General features: G+C 42.7%; 1 protein-coding gene across 1 annotated transcript in view; it reads right to left on the bottom strand.

The window, feature by feature from the left end:
* ADCY2 (adenylate cyclase 2) overlaps positions 1 to 14,135 on the bottom strand; it is a 202,162-nt gene extending 188,027 nt beyond the window's left edge. Inside the window, 3 exon segments of the mRNA XM_006015699.2 lie at positions 13,697 to 13,804; positions 13,806 to 13,846; positions 14,090 to 14,135. Coding sequence (XP_006015761.1) covers positions 13,697 to 13,804; positions 13,806 to 13,846; positions 14,090 to 14,135 — 195 coding nt within the window.
* Between the last annotated feature and the right edge of the window lie 8,941 nt (positions 14,136 to 23,076).

Genomic DNA, 23,076 nt, shown 5'->3' on the forward strand with positions numbered 1-23,076 from the left:
ACTCTTAACTTAGGAAGTCAAAGGATTACATGGAATGTCCACTTGTGATTTAGAAATTGGCTTAAAGATAAAAAGAAAAATGTATAAATGGTCCATTGTCAGGATGCAAAGAAGGAAACAGGTTCCCCAGAGATCTGTATTGGGACTGGTGTTGTTTAACATATTTGTAAGTGATGTAGAAAAGGGGGTGAGTAGCGAGGTGGCCAAATTTGCGAATGACAAAATTGTTCAAAGTGGTAAAGACAAAGGCGGGCAAAATTGAGTAACTGGGTAACTAAATGGCAGGTGAAATTCAGTGTAGATAAAGGTAAAGTGATGCACCTGGGCAAAAATAACTCAAACTGTATTTCCACTATGATGGACTTTACATTAGCTGTTACCACACAGGGAAGGAGATCTGGTAGTCATTGTGCATAGTTCACTAAAAACATCAGCTCAGTGCTTAGCAGCCATCAAGAAGGCAAAAAAAATGTTAGGGATTACTGAGAAAGGAATTGTAAACAAAACATCATTCCCCTTTTTAAATCCATGGTGCATCCACACCTTGAATACAGTGCCCAGTTCTGGTCCCCACACCTCAAAAAGGATATAGAAGAACTAGGGAAGGTTAAGAGAAAGGCAACAAGGATGATTAGTAGTATGGAGGGGCTTCCATATGACAAGAGACTTGAAGCTGGGCCTACTCAGTTTAGAAAAGAGAGAATTTAGGGGAGACAGGATAAAGGTTTACAACACAATAAATGGCAATACACAACTACATAGAGATGTATTAATTACTATCTCTCACAGGCTATGCACGGGGAGAGCACATGCCCCCTCTGAGATTGGCCATTACTGAAGCCACTGCCAGTGTCTGGTGGGTGGTGGCAGTGGTGGCTGCCACGTGCGAGCTCCCCCCTGGCTGGAAATTCCAGTTAATAGAGTGTTCCTGTTACTCGAATTCCGGATAATAGGGATTTTACTGTATTAATCTTAAAACTAACAAAAGGAAGTTCTTTTTTATACCGCGTGTAATTAAAATGTAGAACTAATTTCCACCAGGTGTTGTGGAAGCTGTGAGTTTAGCCAGGTTCAAAAAGGGACTGGAGAAATCTTTTGGGGAAAGCGGCAACAATAGAAGTTAGGGATGCAGTCTCTGAATGAGAACTTCCTAGACCTTAAGGCCAGGGACAGAAATTACACAAAAACAGGTTTAAGTGCTAGGAAAATGGTTCAGATTTGTAACACAACAAAAGTTCAGTGCACATAAACTGCTTTGAAAATGGCTGAAACAGGTTTAAGATCAACCTGGATGGATGTAGTATCAGACTTAACTGATTTAAGTTAAATCAGTTTATTGAACTTCTGTCCCAGATCCCCTCCAAGTTTGAGTTAACTCACAGTTCCCTAGCATCCCAGGATGCTTTGTACCTCTCCCATAATCCCCCCCCCCCACACACACACACATGATGGGTAGGCTAGCTTTGGTCCAAGCTGTCTGCTCCAGTAAAGCAGGGAGGCATGCTCTAGCACCTCTGGCTTCTGGCCTGGGCCACTGTAGGCACATGGCTGCATTTCTGGAATCAACAATGAATGCCTGTTCACTTGCTTATCAGTTTAATCTATGCAGTTTAAACTAAGCTGCAAAGATTGAATCAATTCAGCCCTGGGCTTTCTGATTGCCTGTACTTAGCCTAAATGCTGGAAGCTGAAAATGAGAGAGGAACAGTGGAAAAAACCCTGGTCATACTCAGTTCACTCTCCCTTTCAGTTTCTGCTCTCTGCTACTGTGTAACACAGGATAGTGGGCAAGGTGGACCTGTGATCTGACCCAGTAAATGGCCATTCTTATGTTCTTATGTGTTACCTTCTCTTACAATATTTAAGAAAGGAGACAAATGATCCTACTAATAAAGTCCACCCAAAGTACTTTAAGTGGCAGCTTGGTTTTTTAACACTAATAAGTACTTAGTGTACTTTGATAAGCTAATACTTTGGAGATGCTGCCATTTCCAATCCTCTCCCCATGCCCCACAAACAATCAAGAAGGAGCCATCCAGAGATCAGAAAATCATTTGAATTTACATGAGGGAGCAGACCTTATTGTCATGCATAGCTTTAACAATATGCCCGATATGACCCCGTCACCTGTTTCTGCCCGGGGCAGGGGGTCGGACCTGATGATCTGTTTAGGTCCCTTCCGACCCGAAGTACTATGATTCTATAAACATTAAATTTAATTAAAATATTAAAATAGGCAGCATTTGACACTGATTGGTTCAGGAGCCATATCAGCTATCAGTGTTACCAGAAAAGTTGCAGTGACAAATATACCCTTAGCTCAGTTGTGGCAAACACAAACCTATAGTACATACATGAATGATTGCACAGCATAGGCCAGATTCTATTCCCCATGGTAAGTGCATGCACAGACTTATTTAGACACCTAAGTATGATCTTGTTCCATCCTGAAAAGCTATTAATAAAAAGGTGGGTGAGTCCTCCTCATCCTCCCTGCTTTTTGGTGACTCAGTTTTAAGTGTCAGATGATGGTATGTTACAGAAGTAGATGCATTCATAGGTTTACAGGATTGGTGTTTCATGTATTGCATTGTTCATGGCTGCAGGAAGGCATACCCAATGCATAAAGTAAATTAAAAAAATAAATGAAAATGTTAAATTGAAGAGCTACTTCGGGTTCAGAGGCCATGGTCCTCTGAACCTCTCCAATATTCATGAAATTGGAGCAAGAGTAAAGATGACTCTAATCTGGTTGTTATCATGAGAGAATGACAGCAAATTCCTCTATCCTCCCTTAAGAATGCATGTTAGCCTGATGGTTACAACCCTCATGGTTAGGGCAAGGGATGTGGTCTCAATTTCAGCAGAGGAGGGATCTGAACCTAAATACCCAATAGCTTGGGTAAGTATCCTAAAAACAAACCTCTTAGGTGTAGAAGTTACACACAAACCGGTTTAAGTGATCAGAAACTGGTTTACATCTGTAACAGAACAGAAGCTCAGTGCACATAACTCAGTTTCAAAATGGCTGAAATTGGTTAAGATTAACCTCGTTGAATGTAGTATCAGACTTCACTGATTTGGGTCAAACCAGTTTATGAGACTTCTGCTCCAGACTGCTTTCTGGTTCAGATTAAATCACAGCCCCTCCAGCATCTCAGCATGCTTTCCAGCCCTGGACTGGACTGGGCTGTGCAGTCTGCTCCAGCAGAGAAGGGTTGGGGGATAGCAAGGACTGTTGCTCCCAGGCAAACCCTGGCTGGGGGCTGAGGCCAGGGAGGGGGGTTAAACCCACCTTTCCCCAAATACAGAGCTACTCTGCCCTGCTAAACTTACTGCACCTTATTGCAGGCTGTGACTATGGACTACAAATCCCAGAGTCACCTGGAAGCAGGAAGAGGAAGTGATGAGCAACCCTGAAGAGTCCTGCCTCTGTGATTCAGGACCACAAATCCCAGAGACCCTGGGGGCAGCAGGAAGGGGGAGCGAACACACAGCCCATGCTGGCTATGTGCCAGAGCAGTGTGCTCTAGCACCTCTCCTCCCCCACAGCTTCTGGCCTGAGCCACTGCAGGCATATGGCTACATTTCCTGAATCAAAAGTAAATGTGTATCCAGTTGTTTCTCAGTTTAATCTCTGCATCTAGACTAACCTGCAAAGACTGAATTGATTCAGCCTTGGGCTTCTTGACTGTCCATTCATACTTAGCCCTTGTGTTAAAGGGGAATGGGTACCCCCTCCCTTTTTCTTGCTGTATGACTTTTCCCCCAAACACAGTTATTTAGGGATTTCAACAATACGTGTACAGACAGCTTTGTCTAGAAATGTAACTGCTTTTCTTTGCCAAATAACGTAGTCAAAAAAAGGAAAGAAAGAAAGAACAAAAAGAAGAAATCATCCAGCCCTATGCATTAATTACCACACTTAGTTACCACAATGTCAGACATTCACGTGCATAAATTCTAGCAGCATTCTCATTAGTGCAAGCAATGATAGAGGGATGGCAGAAGCAGTCAGTATAACTTTCATATCCAGAAATACCCAGCACAATTACAGCACTGTAAGGAAGGTAATAAACTGAATCACTTTGATCTCTTTCTGTTTTGTTTTTGTTTGTTTGCCTTTTGTTTACTGGATGTGGAACTTTCTGTTCAACTCAGTCATCATGATGAATACATCCTTCAAATACTGTGACAGTTTTCTGGATAATTTCCCCATTTGGATTTCTAGCTGAATCAGTGAGCCAAGTAGGGAGGCTCAGTGTGATTTAAAAATATATGTTAGTTGGTGAGCACGTCAAAGATACTCATGGAGCTTATAAAAGCTGTTAAAATTCCTTAAGTATCTTTCTTATAGATGAAGTAATGTTACTGTATTTTACATACTGAAAAATCTCCTAGAAAATTTTTTGTTTGTTTGTTTGTTTGTTTTAATTTTGGTTTGTCCTGAAAGAGCTCTTCATATCTTTTTGAATTTTTGCTTTTAGTAACCTAGGGTTTGAATCAAATTCATATGCAATGAAGCTACGAAAAACCTTTCTAAAAGAACCCATACTGAGACCAGGTACAGGTTTCCCTCACTTTATGCAGGTTCTCTATGTGAGAATTTGCTCTTATGTGATGACCCTTTTTATACCAACAATTCGTTATATGCAAGGTAAATTCACTCTTATGCAATCGGTGCGGTGGAAGCCTGCAGTCAGCTGCTTTGTGCGGTGCACTGTGGGAATGACACACACCAAAATATAGTCTCCTGTGTGGCGCTGTGCTCCTCGCTTGTTGTCTGCAACACGTGTTTCTGTAGTTGCCATCCCCATTATGATAGCGCCCTGTGCTTGTGCATACTGTCTGCTGTTGGTGAGTACCAAAATTATCTTGTAAACGTGGTAGAAATGGATCTGGGAGTCAGCACAGTTGAGGTCTTGGAACATATCTCTATTTGTTACATTGTAAAGTGAATTCGAGTTATGCGCCATTTTCCAGGAACGCATGTACAGCATAAAGCAAGGGAAACCTGTAAAAACCATGCTCCAGCAAAACACAAGATGTCTTTTTAACTTGCCTTTTCCTACAATGATGAGACTCAAAATGGTCCAGCAGAAGATTTTATTCTTTCTTTCTCTCTCACACCATTCTGTATGCATGCATGTTTGCATAGGGAATGGCATATTTCCTTTGCAAATTGTGCCGTGCCTTGAGGAGTGGAGACTTTAATCCTGAAATATTTTTCTATCTTGAAGTTCTTATAGTAGCATGTGGCCAGCATGGTGACCGGTACCTTTCTAATGTATCACTGGCATGTGTGCAAATGCATGCATGCATGATTGTGCAGAGAAGACAGAGGGATTGAAAAGACCAACATGATGTTCATTTTTAGTTGCTTTTACTATCATTAAAATCAGGGTCTAAGGGTTAATTTCTTCCTTTTATTTCTCCCTAACTTGATGTCTTCATGCTTTCTTATCAATTGGCATGCTATTAACAGTAGATAATGACTTGTGAAGGAATAAGCAGCAGTGAAAAAGAAAAACAAGAACTCACTGAAAAAAAATATTTTCATGCAAATCTGAATGGTATCCTTTTATGCACTAATTTAACTTTATTATATTTATTTTATGTATTGGTTTCACATATTATTGTGCCAAGTGTTCCACTGATCACTAGCACTTTCAAAGTTTCAATAACTGGAATGAGGCTTCTTCATTTTTAGTTCATTTTCAGGCAATTTATGAAGTCTTTCAATTCTTGTAATGAATGGTATCGCTTCAGTGTGTTTCAGTGAGACATCTAAAATCCCACTCAATGATTTGAGATCTCATTCACTTAAATCCATTGCTTGAAAGCTCTACTTCTAAACCCATCATTATCCTGCCTCCTCTTTAAAGCTGGTATTGAGAGAACCCACTAATGTCAACCTTCCTACAAACCATCTCCCCACTATACAGTGAGAATTTCTCAAAATATTTTTTCTGTCTCCTAACGCAAAGCAGCAGCAAAGTGCTAGAAGAGTAATTATGTTAACTACTTGTCAATGTCAAAATCTAACATAGCGTTAAAGATTCATTACCCCTGCATATTGTCAGTGAGGGTGTACCAGTGAGACAAATAGTTTTATAAAAGGCTATATGAAATACACAGGCTGTAGTAAAGTTATGTAGGTTAGAAGGTGAGAGTAATTTCAGATTTCCCTTTTACATTTATTAAGAAGATGGAAAAGAAAAACTATAATGGACACATAGGGACAGGCAGTAGTTCTGTATTTTGAATGATACCTTTGATGAGAAGTATAAAATAATGATTTTCCTAGCAGATTTCTAGTGAAACTAAATCCACTGTTAACATACCCATGACTGGTAAAGAATACAATATGGTAGGCTAATAACATACTTTAGCAGGATGCTATCCATTCCACCAAGCAAACTTCTAGGTCTAATGGGCTCCAGCAAAAACATCCATTCCTACTGTGTAATTCCATTTTTTGTTCCTCACAACTGCCTCATACTTACTATCAAGACAGTCCATTAGCCCAGACTCCACACTGTAGCCATTGATGGATTCCGTGTGGATTAAAGATAAAGAAGATGGGAGATGGTGGGCAGGGGACGTAGGCAGGGAAAGGATGGCAGATACAGAGAGGAAACTAAGGTTGACATTCTAACCTTTCCTAGTCATCTAAGTGGTCTTTTCTTCGTTTTCTATATGGCACTTTGGGTATTCAGGTGCCCAGAAGAATTCTATTCCTGGATGAGTAGCCCCATGCACATGGATGACTATGCACTACTGCACAGTTGTGCGTACAGAGTATATGCAGTCCTGGCAATACCACGTATGCGCATCATTGTGGACACATAGCTTTCTTAGATTCCTGATATTGGAGGCAGCCAAGACCCATGACTACCAGATTTAGCATCAGGACTAGGAAGGAAGGTGTGTACATGGGTGTCCATCTCTTTTTTTGCTGCTATGACTGCATGGCTGGGACACTCACCTGAGATGTTAGATACCCTGGATTCTAGGCCCCTGTAAGGCTCCTGACCTACAGCCTGTGTAACATGGCCAGCTATGTCAGGCTAGGTCAGGCTTCTATCCTGCAGTTCTTGTAACTGGGTCAGCTACACTTAATAAACTAATCAGAGCCAGCTGACCTCCAGCTCCTTATTTCTGACTAGTTCTGTGGCTGCTTTTAAGGAACTCCTCCAGCATCTGAGACTTTCTGCACAACTTACTGGTCTCCACAACTTGGGCAACTCTTGTCCTGGTAACTTCTCCAGCTTCTGCCCAAGCATGCATCCAGCCCTTCAGATTCCAAACTTTGGCTTGACCTTGGCTTGCTTCCTGACCCCTGATTCTAGTTGGTCCCCTGGCTTAGTATTTTGTTCCTGACTCTTGGTTTCTAACCCCGTGCAATCCCCAGTTCTACTTCTGGCTCTACCAACTAAGCATAACAGCCCCCAGTAGATTATGATAGCTCTTCTCCATCAAAGGGTCTTTGAAACTGGGTGTGTCTGAGTTCCCAATACAGCACTGAAACCAGCATACCACAGGTCAAGCATTACTCTTCTCCAGCACCTTCTAAACCTAAGTCACTAATATAGCCCTCAGGAAGAAAAAAAAAGGTTGAATAACTGTGCAGGAGGGAAGTGTTTTTTTTTCCTTATGGGGAGCATGTGCCTAACCTAGGTCTAGGGGTCCTTCCCTGAGCTAAAAGCCTAGGGCTTGTTTTGCCCCTCCTGCCCCATGTATCTTCCACACATTTCCCTTTTGGGACTGCCTAGGGGAACAGCTTTAAAAAAGAGTGCCAGAAAACAGGTTAGAGCAGAGGTACTCAATGTTTTGGCCCTGTGGGGACAGTCAGTCTTTAGGCTAGATCCAACATGGGGTCGGCATGTGGGGTCAGTTGATGGGTATGATCCAGCATATGGGGGCCATGTCATCTGGCTTGTGGGACTCCCCACTGGCTCAGAAAATTAGGAGGGGAGGGCAGTGGTAGCATGAATTGCATGGCTTCAAAATTTAGTGGCAGGAGAACATTTCAGTTTTAATAGCTGTAGCTCTGGAAGCTGCAACAGTTATTTCTGCTGTTGCTTCTTTGCACCAAATTTCTGGACCTGTAAGGAGCACCATGGGTTAGATGACATGGCCCTGCAGGCTGGAGACTGAGCACTGGTAGGATAGAGAACAACTATCCATGGTATGGCAGAGGGGCAGGTAGAGTACTGTTCTCAGAAGTCAGAGACCCAGGTTGAATATCCTTCTGGCTTCCCAGGTGAGTGCCACTTAGCTATTTGGGAAGGGGTCAGGGCAGGACAGTGAGAGGCTGAGCTTACTTTGTTGCTAGTCTGTATGACTACATAGTTCAACATAGTCATTGGTGTGTATACATCTACATATCCAGGAATAGAATTCCTGTGGGCATGTGAACCCTCCAAATGCCCTGTAAATGACCAAAAAATAACAGCCACTTCGATGTCCAAGAAAGAACAGAAGTCAACAGATCTTCTCAACCATGCACAAGATGATCTATTAGGTTTCTCTGGTCAGTCTATGATTCAGAGTGGACAATATTGCAGATAATATGCATGTCTGTCTCTCTGTGTATAAAGGAAACCTAGAGGAACTTTCACCTTTTATACACATTTGCTCAAGTATGAATGCAATTTGGTAATATTTGAAAATGGTGTAAATTGAAAACATTTACCTCCATGTTTCTTGCCATTAACATTCAGTGACAACAATGCAGAATGCCTTTTCAACTAATTGATTTATTGGTAGAATTCAATTGACATTTTCAAAAGTATGCTTTGCAAGTCTCTTGGAAAGTAAAGGAAAAATATCAATTGATTTCTAGTATGAATTGTAGACCAGCATATCCTTCCAACAGCAATTTTAGGTGACATATTGTCCACAAGTGCAAATTTGATATACAGCCCAAAACACTTATAAACATATCCTGTAAAACTTCCAAAAAGTAATTTTTTAAATGTTGATTAATAGTACAGGATGAGGCTCTTTAATTATTATGCCACCATTTTCCAGGTGCCAAAAGTTAGCCTTGATCCAATTCAGATGTGCATTTCAAAAATATTCACCCTCCCTGCTGTTTTAATGCATCTCAGGTCTTACAGCAGTTGAACATTAAAATTATGCCACATTAGAATTTAATTTTGCTAATTGAAAAATAGCACTGAACAACATTTTTTGTATCTTCTCAGCAACATAGGTAGTAATAAAAGACAAAAATAAATCAGTCCTTCACTCCCCGGTTGTAAATGCTGCAGACACAGCATGTTTACCAACAGTAGGAAGGAAAGACTGATGGCTCATCACTTCTCATATCTTGATAACCCCACCCCATTCACTGCAGTAAGCAGTAATGATGGGACTACTAAGACCTGCACTTCCTCTTCCTCTCCTTCAGAAAAGACTGTCAAGTGTGACACAAGGTATTTAAGTGAAAGGGAGAAGGAATTATGATTGCTGAGGCTCAGAGGTAGAGGAGGAGATGGTGGTTTTCTTGCTGTTGGTGGGAGGAAGGAAAGAAACCATAATGTGGTTAGAGAAGAATATAATTTTAAAGTTACATTCCATTCAATTTCATCATTTGTACTGGCCCATCTTTTATTGGCTATAAAGATGCTGAAAAATCAGGTAAAGTGGAGGTTAGATACATGTACAAGCCAGAGCAGAGCCCTAATAACAAGCCTCTATACTAGCTGCACTGCATGATGACATACGAAAATACAGGCTTAGCTCTAATATAAGAAATGAAGTAATTTTTCCTTCATTGGTCTATAACAAATGACACCTTATACAAATGAAAGGCTGTTGTTATTGCCAACTTACACCTCCCAATTTTGAATTTTGTTTGGCTCCAGCTACTGTCAACACAACCCCTACTGGCAACATTGATCAGGCACCAGGCATAATATGCATAGTTGTTCCTTTCCAGCCTCATAATCATATTGTCTGATATATCTGGAGAAGTACTGGGAAATTAAAATTGCTTACTGGTGTTTTTAACAAGGCCGATATCCTTGAATAGAAAATGGACATGTAAAGAAACCTAAAGCTAAAACTATGTCTACTGTACTTCAATTTTTTTCCTAGCCTTTCGATGTGTTGATTTGCCCTATTGTATTAATGGACTTTGTACTTACTCACCAATGCTCTTCACTGTTCAGTTTTAATTAGGTACTATTGTACTTCAGCTTTACTTGAATGAGTACTTTTGTGCTTGTTTGCTTTTCTTAATGTTCTAGCCTTGACACTCAGTTGCGCTGAAAGAGGATGCAAAGGTGTGGTTCCTACTAACAGGAGCAAGAGAACCTTGAGGCCTGCTATAAATTACATTGGCTGAATGACTCCAGGGCTAAGGACAGAAGTTACACATAAACTGGTTTAAGTGATCAGAAACTAGTTTCAACCTCTAACAAAACAAAAGCTCAGTGCACATAAACCAGTCTCAAAATGGCCAAAACTGATTTAAGATAAACCTGGCTGAATGCAGTATCAGACTTAATTGATTGAAGGCAAATTGGTTAATGGAACTTCTGTCCCAGACCCCTTCCTGGTTTAAGTTCAATCAGAGTCCCCCAGCTTCTCAGCATGCTTTGCAGCCCTGGGGTGAGCTGTGCTGTCTGCTCCAGAGCAAGGCTGGCCTTGCCCCTCTGCTCTCTAGCTGGAGCAGGGATGGAGTGTGGCCAGATGCCGGCCCAACATGGGCCCCTAAGGCAAAGGGGCAAGGAAGCGGTTTATTCCCCCCTCCCACCCTACCCCAGTTGGGGTCCGCCTGGCCAGGGCATAGCCACCTCTGTCAGGGTCCCTCCCCACTTGCTGCTCCACCAGCAGGGGCAGAGGTATGGCCAGATGCTTGCTAGCATGGACCTCTGAGGTGTAAGGGGCAGGGAAAGGGTTTATTCTCCTCTCCCTCTCCTCTCCCCACAAAGGACCCCAACCAGGGTCTGCCTGACCAGGCCCCCCATTCGCTTGAAGCTGCTGCTGGGGCTGGACACGGTCCCTGTCACCCTAGTGGTGAGCTGGGCAAAATGCCTGACAGGGGGTGTTGTTTCCCTACTTGGCAGACCCCAGCTGGGGTCCATGCCAGTGGGATAAGGGATGGAGGGCAGGAATTAAACCCCTTCCATTCCCTGTTTGCTTGAGGCTGCTGCCAGGGTTGGCACTGCCCCCACTGCTCCAGCAGCAAGGGTGGGGGGAAGGGTTGGCAGGGGCTGCTTCCCCCTTCCGCTTCCAGGCACACCCTGAATGGGGACCATGCAGACCAGGGTGGGAGTTCAAACACCTCCCGAGTCAACCTGCTGGGGCCTGGTAACCTTCCCCCCCACCCCAGCTCAGCTTCCCTTCTGGGCACTGCGGAAAGGAAGGAATGGTTTGCTCTATCACCTCCTAGCTTCAGGCCTGAGCCATTACAGGCAGGTGGCTGCATTTCCGGAATCAAAAGTGAATGTCTATTGGCTTGCTTGCTGGTTCAGTCTATGCAGGTTAGACTAACCTGCAACGATTGAACTGATTCAGGCTCAGGCTTTTTAAATGTCTGTACTTAGCCAAAGAGTGGAAATGAACATCACTTTTCCTAACCTTTTGGCTGCAATAAAAAAATTATGATGGCACAAAGGTGATGCAAACAAATGTCCATACCCTTTGTTGGGCCATAAATGCCCCAAATTTGTGGCAGTGACAAGGATCATCATAGATTGTGCTGCTTCATTGCAGAGGACGTCTAGTTACTTGTGGTGAGAGAGTATGGGCAGCCAGAGCTGCCCACGTTCTCCTGACACCCTGCGTAAGTGCTCCAGAGGTCTGATCCTGTGCAGCTCAGGGGATTCCTTGGCAGGATCAAGCACCACCCCCCTCCCAAGCCCCTTGGAGGGACCCTGAGAGGGGCTGCTATGGCCTGGCCAGACAGACCCCAGCTGGGGTGGGGTGGGAGAAGCCTGCCCAGCTTTCCCCTCTTATAGAGACTTACCACAGGGAATCTTTGGGCACATCTCAGTAAGTGGGGAAAGCCAGGATTTCCCTGCTTTTAAGATGTACCACTGGGATCTCCTGGTCTTAGTGGCCACTTAGAGATGTGGCCCCAGGTATATATCATGAAGTGGGGAACCTTGTGCTTTCCCTGCTTAAAGATATGCATCCCAGGAAGGCACAGGAGCTGCAGGATTCCCAGAGCCCTGTGCCTCCACAATGAGACCTACTCCATGTTCCAGGATGACCTGTGCTTCATGTAGAGCCATGGATCAGCGCACATCCTGGCACAGGAGCATGGGAAGCATGGGTCAGTGCAGAACCTGACACAGGTCCCAGTGTGGAGGCACAGGGCACGGGGAACTCCCCAGTTCCTGGGCCTCCTTGCTGGGACCCATGCTGAATCATGCTTCACCCAGAGGAATGGATCAGAATGGGTCCTGGCAAGGAAGCTCAGGACAACAAGGAAGTCAGAAAATCCATTGATAAGAAGAACACATCTCCCCTCATTCTGCATCAGGCCCCAAAACATATGTAGCCCTAATGCGGATAGCAGGTGACATGTTTTACCTAGTAAAGCAGATCCTAACATGTCCTGCCACAAGTGATCCACTTCATCTTGGTGACATCTTTTTCTACCCCAAAGGTCATGGGAGGCTATTTGGACAAAAAGAAGACCCAGAAGACAAACCTTCAATTATGCCAGCTGCAGCATAGCAGTCATCATGCCTATGCTACATCTCTGGACATTTCTCATACCCTGAAGTGGTCTTCCTCTATGGTGACTTCTTGTTAATTCGCTTGGCCACAGACACAAAATTGTCACTGACACAGATTTTCAACTCTCACCTTTAGCAAGTCACAGCAGCTGCAATCAGGTGGGAAACACTAGTTATGCAAACATTTGCTTGATTGCACTGTGTCTGCTAGCAGAGCATTTTCAGATAAGGGTTCACTTCTTTTGAACACCCAATCTTTAATAGTTTGTAGGAGTCTAAATCTAGTGACCTTCAGGGCAGACTGAATCTCTCTTGGTTAGTATTTGATGAACTAATTTGCATTTTACATTTTTGCACCTGAAATGCCTATCTGTCACAGTGATAGGCACTACAGAAGCTGAAAAAATTAAGTAAAGCAATCAGAGCAGCCTTTTATTTAGCTATTACAATAAATGATGGATACTTTCATTATAAAATTCCCCAGCTCTTTGTAATCATACTTGACCCTTAGAAATACATTGCCTGACTCATCTGTAGTCTGAAATATCTTTTTTTAAAGAAAATGCAGTAAGATTTTATGCCCCCTCTCTTGGGTGTAGAGAGCCAACCATTTGCAAAAGCACAGATTAACATCATATAATTGATTCAATCAGGAGAAAACAAATGACAATGCTGAGCACAGGTTGTATTCAATTCCTTCCCCTTCCATTACCACAAATCATTTTTCACAAAAGCAATGCCTTCACCTTCCATTACCACAAATCATTTTTCACAAAATAACTGCAGAAGAAAGGGTTTACATGACAACAGGAATAATAAAAAATCATTTAACATTCAGATGGAATTCTGACTACCCTCATTAAATAGACTTTGTGCAGTTCCCTGCAAAGATTTGAGCAACCTAATCAACATGATTTCTTGCACTGGCCAAGTGGGTTATCTGTTGCTAAACAGAGAACACAACAGAATGGACCTAGATTTGAGAGTGATTTTACCTGTTGCCGCTTCTCAAATTCTAACTTGATGCGAGACTTGATGCAGTTACAAGTGTCCTGATATGTCTGCTGTAAAGCAAGCTCCATGAGGTGCTTATGATAAGCACCTGCCAGATTTCCACAGATGAAGATGATAACATTTGCCAATATCTAAGGGAATTAAAAAAGAAGAGAAGAGTCAAATAAGCAAGTTTAGTTTAAAATGTGGTAGCAGAAAATAATCATAAGCAGCATCAAACAAACTTTTGTACTTATTCTTGTTTGAAATTTTTTTTTTTAGTGGCTGTTCACTTTTCAAACCAACCTCATAATTACTGTAGCAAAAGCCCCAGTTAATAACACTTTTTTCATTTAGGCTCTAAAAAACTGCAAGCTGGTGAACAGCATACTTGCCAGTTTTAATGAGGTTCATATCTCCTAAAAAGAGAGACTGCTTCATGTTCTGTGTCCTATGTGAAGTATTAAATGGGTGCTGGCCTGTTTTAATTGCTGCTAAGTGCCAATCTATGCTCCTAATAATACAGTTGCAATCTATGTTATTGCTGTACTCCTTCATCAGAACATTTTCTTTATTAGGGAAAAGCACTTTAGGAGTGGAAGGACTTGTGCAAGTGAAGGCCACTGTACCAGGGAATATTAAACTCACTGTCAGTAAAAAAAAGAAAGCCTCAGAAAGCAAGAATTAAAAAGCTTTTAAGGTTCACAACTTATGTCAGTTTGTACAGCTGAAAGGCCAAGTTTGTCTTCAGTAGACACATCATTCTGCAAGATGTGGATAGAGCTTAATCTGTCAACATTCAAAGCTCATGTGTGCACAAGAAGTCAAATGAACACACAAATGATTTGGTGGCAGAATCCCTATCTCTGCTTATCAAGTAAATCAATACTGCTGTGTGTAGCACTCTGTTTCAAAAATGGCAGCAGGGTAGGGAGAAAATGAGCTGCTCGGCTCTTTCTTTCTTCTCCAATGAATTCCAGCTGTGGCAAGGTTCTACCATGTCTTCAAGAGGAAGCTGGACAGATATTTGGCTGGGGTGATAGGACCCCGGCACCCGTTCCTGCCCGGGGCAGGGGGTTGGACCTGATGATCTGTTTAGGTCCCTTCCGACCCTAAGCACTTTGATACTATGAATGCTCCCAGCAGCCTCATTTTGCCACTCCAGGACAGGAGACCAATCAACTCACACAAAGGGAGGGTATAAAAGCACCCTGTAAGAGAAACATCTTGAGACAGCTGCAGCACAGTGGAAGAGAGAAGGTCAACCTCTTTATTAGACAAAGCTTTTACAATACAATTAACACTGGGAGAGCGTGTTTGTAATTGGAAGTGGAACACATTATGCAAATACTGTACACATGGCCAGGGCAAGCACCATACATACAGGACATTTAAAAGAAATACAGATACATTACGATATGAATATGCACGGTTAGGGTAGCCAGAGGGCATTAATTTTGTCGTGTAATAACTTCATACAGTGATCATGTGATTATGTTTAAGGCATCTTAACTTTTGGGGGCTTCTACTGTAACTAAAGTTTAAAGACACAAAATTTCTTTCCTCCTCATGGTGTCACTAGAGGGCTGAAACACCTTACAACAACCTTAACTCTTCAATTATGAATTTCTTTAAATTAAAAAACTTTTATACAATATGAACAACCAAACATGAAACCTGAAAAAGAATGTTGCCAAATGCTAGTTTTAATTTTCTGTAAATATGAACAATCCACCGTAAACCATTTTTTACTTTACTTTAACAGACGCTCACCAATACTCGGCCTGTTTTCTGCCACTCTGGTGTAGCATAAAGCAGCCAGAGGATCCTGACACTTAGGGTGGATTTACAACTGTGTGGTTTTGTAGGGCTAGCACACCACAGATGGAGCATGAAGCCTAGGTTATTCCTCTCACTGGTCTATGACATTTCTTGTCCTTCTTGTACTTCCTTACACTCCCCTGCCTATAATCCCAAATTCTCTTTCATCCTGTTCTCCACATTTCCCTATATGCCCCTGTATGCACACAAGAAGATCACTTTTTACAGAATATCTTTGACCTCACAGTCCTTGCCCTCAAGGGAAACTTGCACAATACCTTTAGAATAGGCCTGAGAACAAAAATGCATAACTACCAGACACAAAAAAGGATTAGCCACAGACAATGGTTTTATGGCTCATTGCAATTTACCTGACCTCTCTGCCACTCATAATCACCTGCTCTACAGGTAATAATCATAGAATAATAGAATCATAGAAAATTAGAGTTGGGAGGAACCTCAGGAGGTCATCTAGTCCAACCCCCTGCTCAAAGCAGAACCATCCCCAAATAGATCATCCCAACCAGGGCTCTGTCTAGCCAGGTCTTAAAAACCTCTGAGGATGGAGATTGCACAATGTCCTAGGTAACCTGTTCCAATGATTTCCTACCCTCCCAGTGAGAAAGCTTTTCCTGATATCTAACATAAACTTCCCTTGCTGCAATTTGAGACCATTGCTCCCTGTTCTATCATCTGCCATCCCTGAGAACAGTCTGGCTCCATCCTCTTTGGAACCCCCTTCAAGTAATTGAAGACTGCTATCAAATCGCCCCTCAATCTTCTCTTCTTTAGACTAAATAAGCCCAATTCCCTCAGCATCTCCTCAGAAGTCATGTGCCTCAGCCCTCTAACCATTTCCATTGCTCTCCACTGGACTCTCTCCAATTTGTCCACATCCTTTCTATAGTGGGGGGCCCAAAACTGGACAGAGTATTCCAGATGTGGCCTCACCAGTGCTGAATAGAGGGAAATAATCACTTTCCTTGATCTGCTGGCAGCACTTCTATTAATGCAGCCCAGTATGCTGTAGCTTTCTTTGCAACACTGTCTCATATTCAGTCCATTGCAACTCCCAGGTCCTTTTCTACAGAGCTCCTGCTTAGTGAATCAGTCCCCAGCCTCTTAATAATGATCCTCTTCCCATTTGAACAGTCTTACTCTTTTACATATTTAGGTTTATCTATTTCAAATGCTCTCTACTTGCTCTGTAACTCCTTTTGAAAAGAGAGGTACTAAGGCATGTTAGTTTGAAGTCAGACAGAAGACTCCTCCTTGCTCCACAGGTTTATTGCCCACTTCCCTTCCTAAAGCTAAGTACAGACATCCAAGTGCATTAGGGGGAGGTTAAATTGATTCAAAATGGCTGCCTGATATCAGGTACATCAGGATGTGGGGGAGAGCAGGTGCAACCCAAAGGTGGGATGGGGGGGGCAGGCACAACCCACAAGTGGGGTGGAAGCAGGCATGACCTGTAGGTGTGGGGGGGCAAGCACAACCTGTGGGGTGGTGGGGATGCACATGCAATTTGGGGGTGGGGTGGCAGGTGCAACCTGCAGATGTGGTGGGGTCCCCCCCAGTGAACCTACAACCACATCCCTTCTGCCCCTTCCCCCACTGGGACTTAATTGCTTGGCTCTGGTGGTGGCAAATACTGATAAAAGTGGCTGCATTTGGAGCTGCTTGTGGGATGCAGGTTGAGAGCATTGTGGGGGGGAGAGGAGGAGGAAGGGGCCAGGGGGGTAAAAAAATAGCTCAGTGCGAAAGGGAAATGAAAAGAGCAGCCCCAGGGCTGGGCCCAGTGGCTGGGCTTTCCCAGCCATGGGGCTGTTCAGGGGAAATGGGCAGAAGTTCCCTGCACCAGTTTGATCTAAATCAAATGAGGTTGATACTACATCCATTTACATTTATCTTAAACTGGGTTCTGCAAGACTGGTTTGTGTGCATGGAACTTCTGTTCTGTTACAGGTTTAGACTGATTACTGGTCAATGAGACAGGGTCTGTAAATGTAAGGTAGGCACCAGGATGAGCCAAGTTTAAATTGGGTGGCCATTTTGAACCTGATTTAACCTCCTGAATGTCTGTACTTAGCCTAATAGATCGCTTTCATTTGCATAAGGAAGTTAAACAAAAGTAATTGTTCTATCTAGTATTTTCTTAGGCTTTATTTACTTCGTTTTCAGACATGAGGAACAGCATTTTGTGTCGGAAAGTTTGTTTACCATTTCTCCAAACTAGTCCAGTAAAAATATTACCAAACACATCCTGCTTCTCACATATTCTTTCAACCATTACAGCTACAATATACAATGCTACTACTTGTATGCACATATATACATCACTTTGTCTTCCCCAATGCATTTTCACACTTCCCTGCACTCACAAACATGTACATATCACATGAAACTTGTCCTCTCCCTCTTATCTGCTACATTTCCTTGTTGACATACATAAACATGCATACACCTTCAACCACAGGGAGGTCAGGTAAACTGTAATGAGCCATAAAGCCATTGTCTGGAATTAATCCATGCGTGCATGCGTGTGTGCATGTGTGTATCTAGCAAAGTTATGCATTTTTGTTCTCAGGCCTGTCTTCTGAAGGTATTGTGCAAGTTTCTCTTGAAGACAAGGATTATGAGGTCAAAGATGCAATGATTGTTTAGTTGCCTCCTTCCCTTTGTCCTTCCTCTTGAGTAGATTTTGTACAATATGTAGTTCTGAAAAGATATTCCTTAGGTTTTAAGTCCACTTCATAACTGAAAGTTTATCTGTCAGCAGAGGTTGATTGATATATAATCACCTTCAGAAACGCTCATGAAGAATTCATAGAATAAGAAAATCACAGAAAAATAGGGCTGGAAGACATCTTGAGGTCATATATTCCAACCCCCTGGTCAAGGCAAGGTCATCCCTATCTGAACCCTCCTAGACAAATGTATATCTAAGCTGTTCTTACAACTGCATGAACAATTATCTTCTACAACTACCAGACACAATGCCCCAGATTACCATGAACACCCTAACCTGCCATGTGCAAATCAGGTAGATGAGGGCACTTACAATGTTCTGCCACTGCAAGAAGAGAAATAGTTTGTTAATATACATTTGAGAGATCCAAGGAAGAGTATCATCCCCACCCACAACCATCCATGCCAGTCAGACCATGGGGTAAAACTTTTTCCTAATCCCAAATGTGGTGTTTGGTCATACTTTGAGCAGAGAAGCAAGACCCCCTAACTGCAAACCTCCAGGTTTTTTAGTCCAAGCAGGAATACTGGCACACATCAGTCAAAATCTTCAATTTTGGCTACAGTCAATAGCTGATGCTTCTGAGACACACACACACACACACACACACACACACACACACTGCCTGTAGCAATAGGAGGAGAAAAAAATCCTTCCCAGTCCACTGTGGCAACCAACAAAACCCAGAAGCATGGGAAAGAACCAAACACCCTCCACCCTGCACTGCAACCTTGGGGCAGCAAACACAACTCCACTTCTCACACGTTCTAATGGGAAAGCCAGAGCTCCCCTTTCTGTCACCCTATCCTCTCCATAAACTTATTCTGAATTATTACATCTTCTTTCATAACCAAACTGGTTGTAGAGCTCCGCTTTGTTCTGGTGCAGAGCATGGCCCTCTCCATGTGTTGCAGAGCTTTCAGCATTTCCAAGCAATGCATGTGTTGAGGGTCTCCTGGGCTTCCAACTGATGCTTTTCAACAACATATTTTAGTCACTGTTACTCCCAGATCATCCCAGACCAATGTTTAACCACATCTTAAAAACCTCTAATGAAGGAAGGAGATTCTATGACTTCGTAAGGCAGTCTATTTCAATACCTCACTCATTCAAAGTAGATGTCATCTCTCATTGTTTTCTGTGGGACTCAGGTTATATCCTGATGCCACTTGTCAAATTAGCCACCACTTCCCAATATTCCCAATGCCACTGAAAACAGGCAAGATGGAGATAGGACTGATCTAAATGCTAAGCTACAAGACATAGGGGTGCATGTGTGGGGAGGAGGCAGCAATACTATCTTCTTCTCTGGCCAGACTCCAAAAGAAAGGATTTATTCCTATCTCTTTTTTGGAAGAATGATGTTATGCTACTGCCTTCTGGAGAAGGTTCAGGGATATAAACCTCAAGAGAAGGGAGGCATCTAAACTCAGAAGGGGACAGGATTTAGGCCACAACCCTGTTCTCAGTTATTTGTATTGGCTAGTTTAAGTGGGTTTATGCTCAGCATGCTGACTTTCATGCATCCTGTTCAGTGATACCCATGGAAAGACCTTAAGGCCATGTCTGGACAAGCGTGGACATTTGGTTTCCTGGGGACAACTAGCAGCAGGACATGTTGTGCCACTGCTAGCTGTCCCTGGGGAACACCCATGCCATGCACCCTCTGGCGTGCGGCAGGTTATCCTAGGTGGGGTAGAGGAGGCTGGGGTCAGCAACTGTGCTGGCCCCAGTAGCCTTACCTGGGGTCCTGGGGACCAGGGAAGCTGCAGCCATGTTGGTCCTGGCTGACAATTGGAGTATGGCTCTGGCCAGCCAGGTTTTGGGTGACGTGCACTGCCTCCACATGTGCTGTGTGCCATTTTCTGCGTGGGTTTTTTTGACCCTGGGATTTCTGGACCCTGCGCTCATCTGGACATGGCATAGGTGTCTAAACTGGGGCTGTGGATTCTTCTCAGGGACCAGACATAGAGAATACAGAGCCTTTAGACTGTGATCTTTTGCATCATGTTTTCCTACTGCACTACTAGACAGTGTGCCTAAAAATATAATTGCATCAGAGATGGTGAGGTACTCAGATTTTACTGTCAAGGTGGCCATGCAGATTCCAAAAAGAATTACTAGAAAGATTTATCCAAGCTCCAGATTTTTGATTACCTTTAGGTTCTCTTTCTTTTCACAACCTCCTCTCCCCCATCCTGAGACAAGTCTGCATGAAACTTATTACATAAAACATGGTCTTTGGATAAAATCAAATCCCAGTGTCAGTACAGGTTTTAATGCTATTGCATCTACAAACTTTTTCTGACTTAAACACAAATTTAGAGCCACTCTCAACCAAAATGACAAGTCACAGCGGGCATTTAAATATGCAGTATTATATTTATGTTCCTCCATGTGAAGAGAAAATTTCCTGTACAAAGGAAAAAAATATTTCATCTCGATTCTTCCATCCCTTTTTGAAAGGTACCTAGAGTGGTATTCTCTTTTTTTCCTGGTCATCTAAGTATCCACTTTTAGAAGTTAACAGGGCATTTTTTGGTACTTACACATACTTGAGTGTCTAGGGCATGCAACTGAGAATCTGGGTTTCTTGGGCCTCCTCATCCATTGAGATTTCAATGTGAATCTCTTCAACTTCCCAGAATAACACTGTAATCACCCTACCACAAGTCAGTCATCATCCACGTCCTTCTCTGACACTCCTTTTGAAGCTTTTTTCCAAGGACTGCATTAGTGGCTCAGCTACAAAAGAAGCGTGGAAAAATATGTGGATAATGACCTAGGCTAAGTCTGGTAATCACAGCTTCTGGCCAACTCTATTTTCAGGTGTCTAAGTCTACTATGCATCTACAAAGGGCATGCTATGACTGCTACTATTCGTCTTCATTCTACGTGACTATGCAGTTGTACCAATTAAGCCATGCATGCAGGGCTACATGTCCAGTAATAAAATACCCCTAGAGGCATAAATACCAAAAAAATGCCTGCAGACATCCAAAAAGGAGCTACTCAGACAATGAGGAAAGAATAGAATACCCTCCCCCTACCTCTCCCCCCGCCAACACACACTTTGTAACAAAAGAAAATAAGAAATTATCTACAAGGAAAACGGGAGATGAAATGACAAAATTGTTTCTATTTTACATACTTGGTATTTTCAGCCCAAATCTATGTGCATACTCTTATTTTAAATTAAGACCATCTTACTGTATTTTGATTTAACAATTCAAAAAGACTTTATTACAAATGAACTGCTAGAAGAATGTCAGGTAAGAAGTGAACATTGTATGTTTTCATATGTAATTCATTCAGAAATGCAGGTAAGTTTAGTGTATGAGGAACTGTATGCATATAATGTATTGATATAACAAATGTCACAACAAATTACTGTGTGCATCCAAAGATAAATATTCATGTAATTCTTGTATAATATCTCCCTAACGTATTAAACTAACTCCCACTTTAAGTACAGTGACACCATATCCGTGATCTTTAAAATGCTGCAATTGCAACTTAATTATACACTATTTATAATACAGCAAACACCATACATCTTCATGGCAGGCAGTTAGAATTAGAATGGCTGTCTGAACTGCAGTAACTCTGGCATTTTGAAAAGCTGCAGTCAGCATGGATCTCATTCCAAAACATTTTCCAGTGCTGCTCCTCCAGCCAGAGTTCAGGTCCCCTGTGCAGTGACCTTGGGCCTGGATTCAGTCTCTGGCCCTGGCACTAAGACATGTCTACACAGTAATGTACCATCCCTGCCAGAAGTAGCCTCAACTAGATCATGCTATTCTTGGCAGGCTGCCTCCTAGCCTGGACACAGGATGACCATGTTGTACCACGCTCTAGGCTGGCTAATTATTACTGCTGAGCAACAGAGCTAATTAGCCACAAGCTAATTAGCTCTCCATGGCACTATGCTCTTTCTGAGTCAGTAGGCAGCACATTCAGAGCAGAGTGCTGGGTGTTTGATGGAGCTTTTGCCAAGGATAGACAGATTATTGTGTAAACATGGCCTATGCTTAAACAAGAGGAAAGGTAGGCTGGATGGGTGGAGGTGATCCGGCACCCAAAATAGCATCCAAATTGTGGCCTGGTCCCCTCTAATTATGGATATCATGTTGAGGATCAGAGAGAACCATGGAAAGAGACAGATCGGGTCCTGAGTCTATCACAAAGCAGGGCAACTGACAGGGCTCCTGTTCCCCTTCAGCAGAAATCCCTATATTTTGCATTCTCTGCTATGGCAAGTAGTTTATGATTAGGATTTCCCAGTACTGGAATATGGGATCTATGATGGATTTCACCAGTAAGCATTTATTATTCATTATTGTTGTCACAAACCCATCTGCAGGGTATCCTTGGAACCCTGAGTTTCTCCCTTGTCCTGTTGCTTAACCCAAGAAACAGACCAAGGTTTGACCTGGGATAACTCCTTATCCCCTCAAGCCTCAACTCCACTGCCCTTATACCGGACCCCACAGCTGCAACAGGGGAATAGCTGTCAGCTCCAGGTGGCTACCCCTCAGGTTGTGGAAGAATTTTAAATAATCCTTTCCACAGAATGGGCTAGCCTGGAATGTCCTGTATCCTGTGACCCCTCTTTAGTCCCAACAATCAATGAGGAGATAAAACAACAACAAGATTTATTATACAGGAGAAAAGAATTATACAAGAAAAACTGACCATATAGTTTGAAGACAGACCAAAAAGACAAGTATATTTCCTTACCCTCTCTTCTGCCTACAACCTAATCCTTTCAGACAGTCCTGCCAATATTTAAAAAAAACAGCCTTCCTGCTG

Source organism: Alligator sinensis, unplaced genomic scaffold, assembly GCF_000455745.1.
Source record: "Alligator sinensis unplaced genomic scaffold, ASM45574v1 scaffold126_1, whole genome shotgun sequence".
Taxonomy (NCBI): Eukaryota; Metazoa; Chordata; order Crocodylia; family Alligatoridae; genus Alligator; species Alligator sinensis.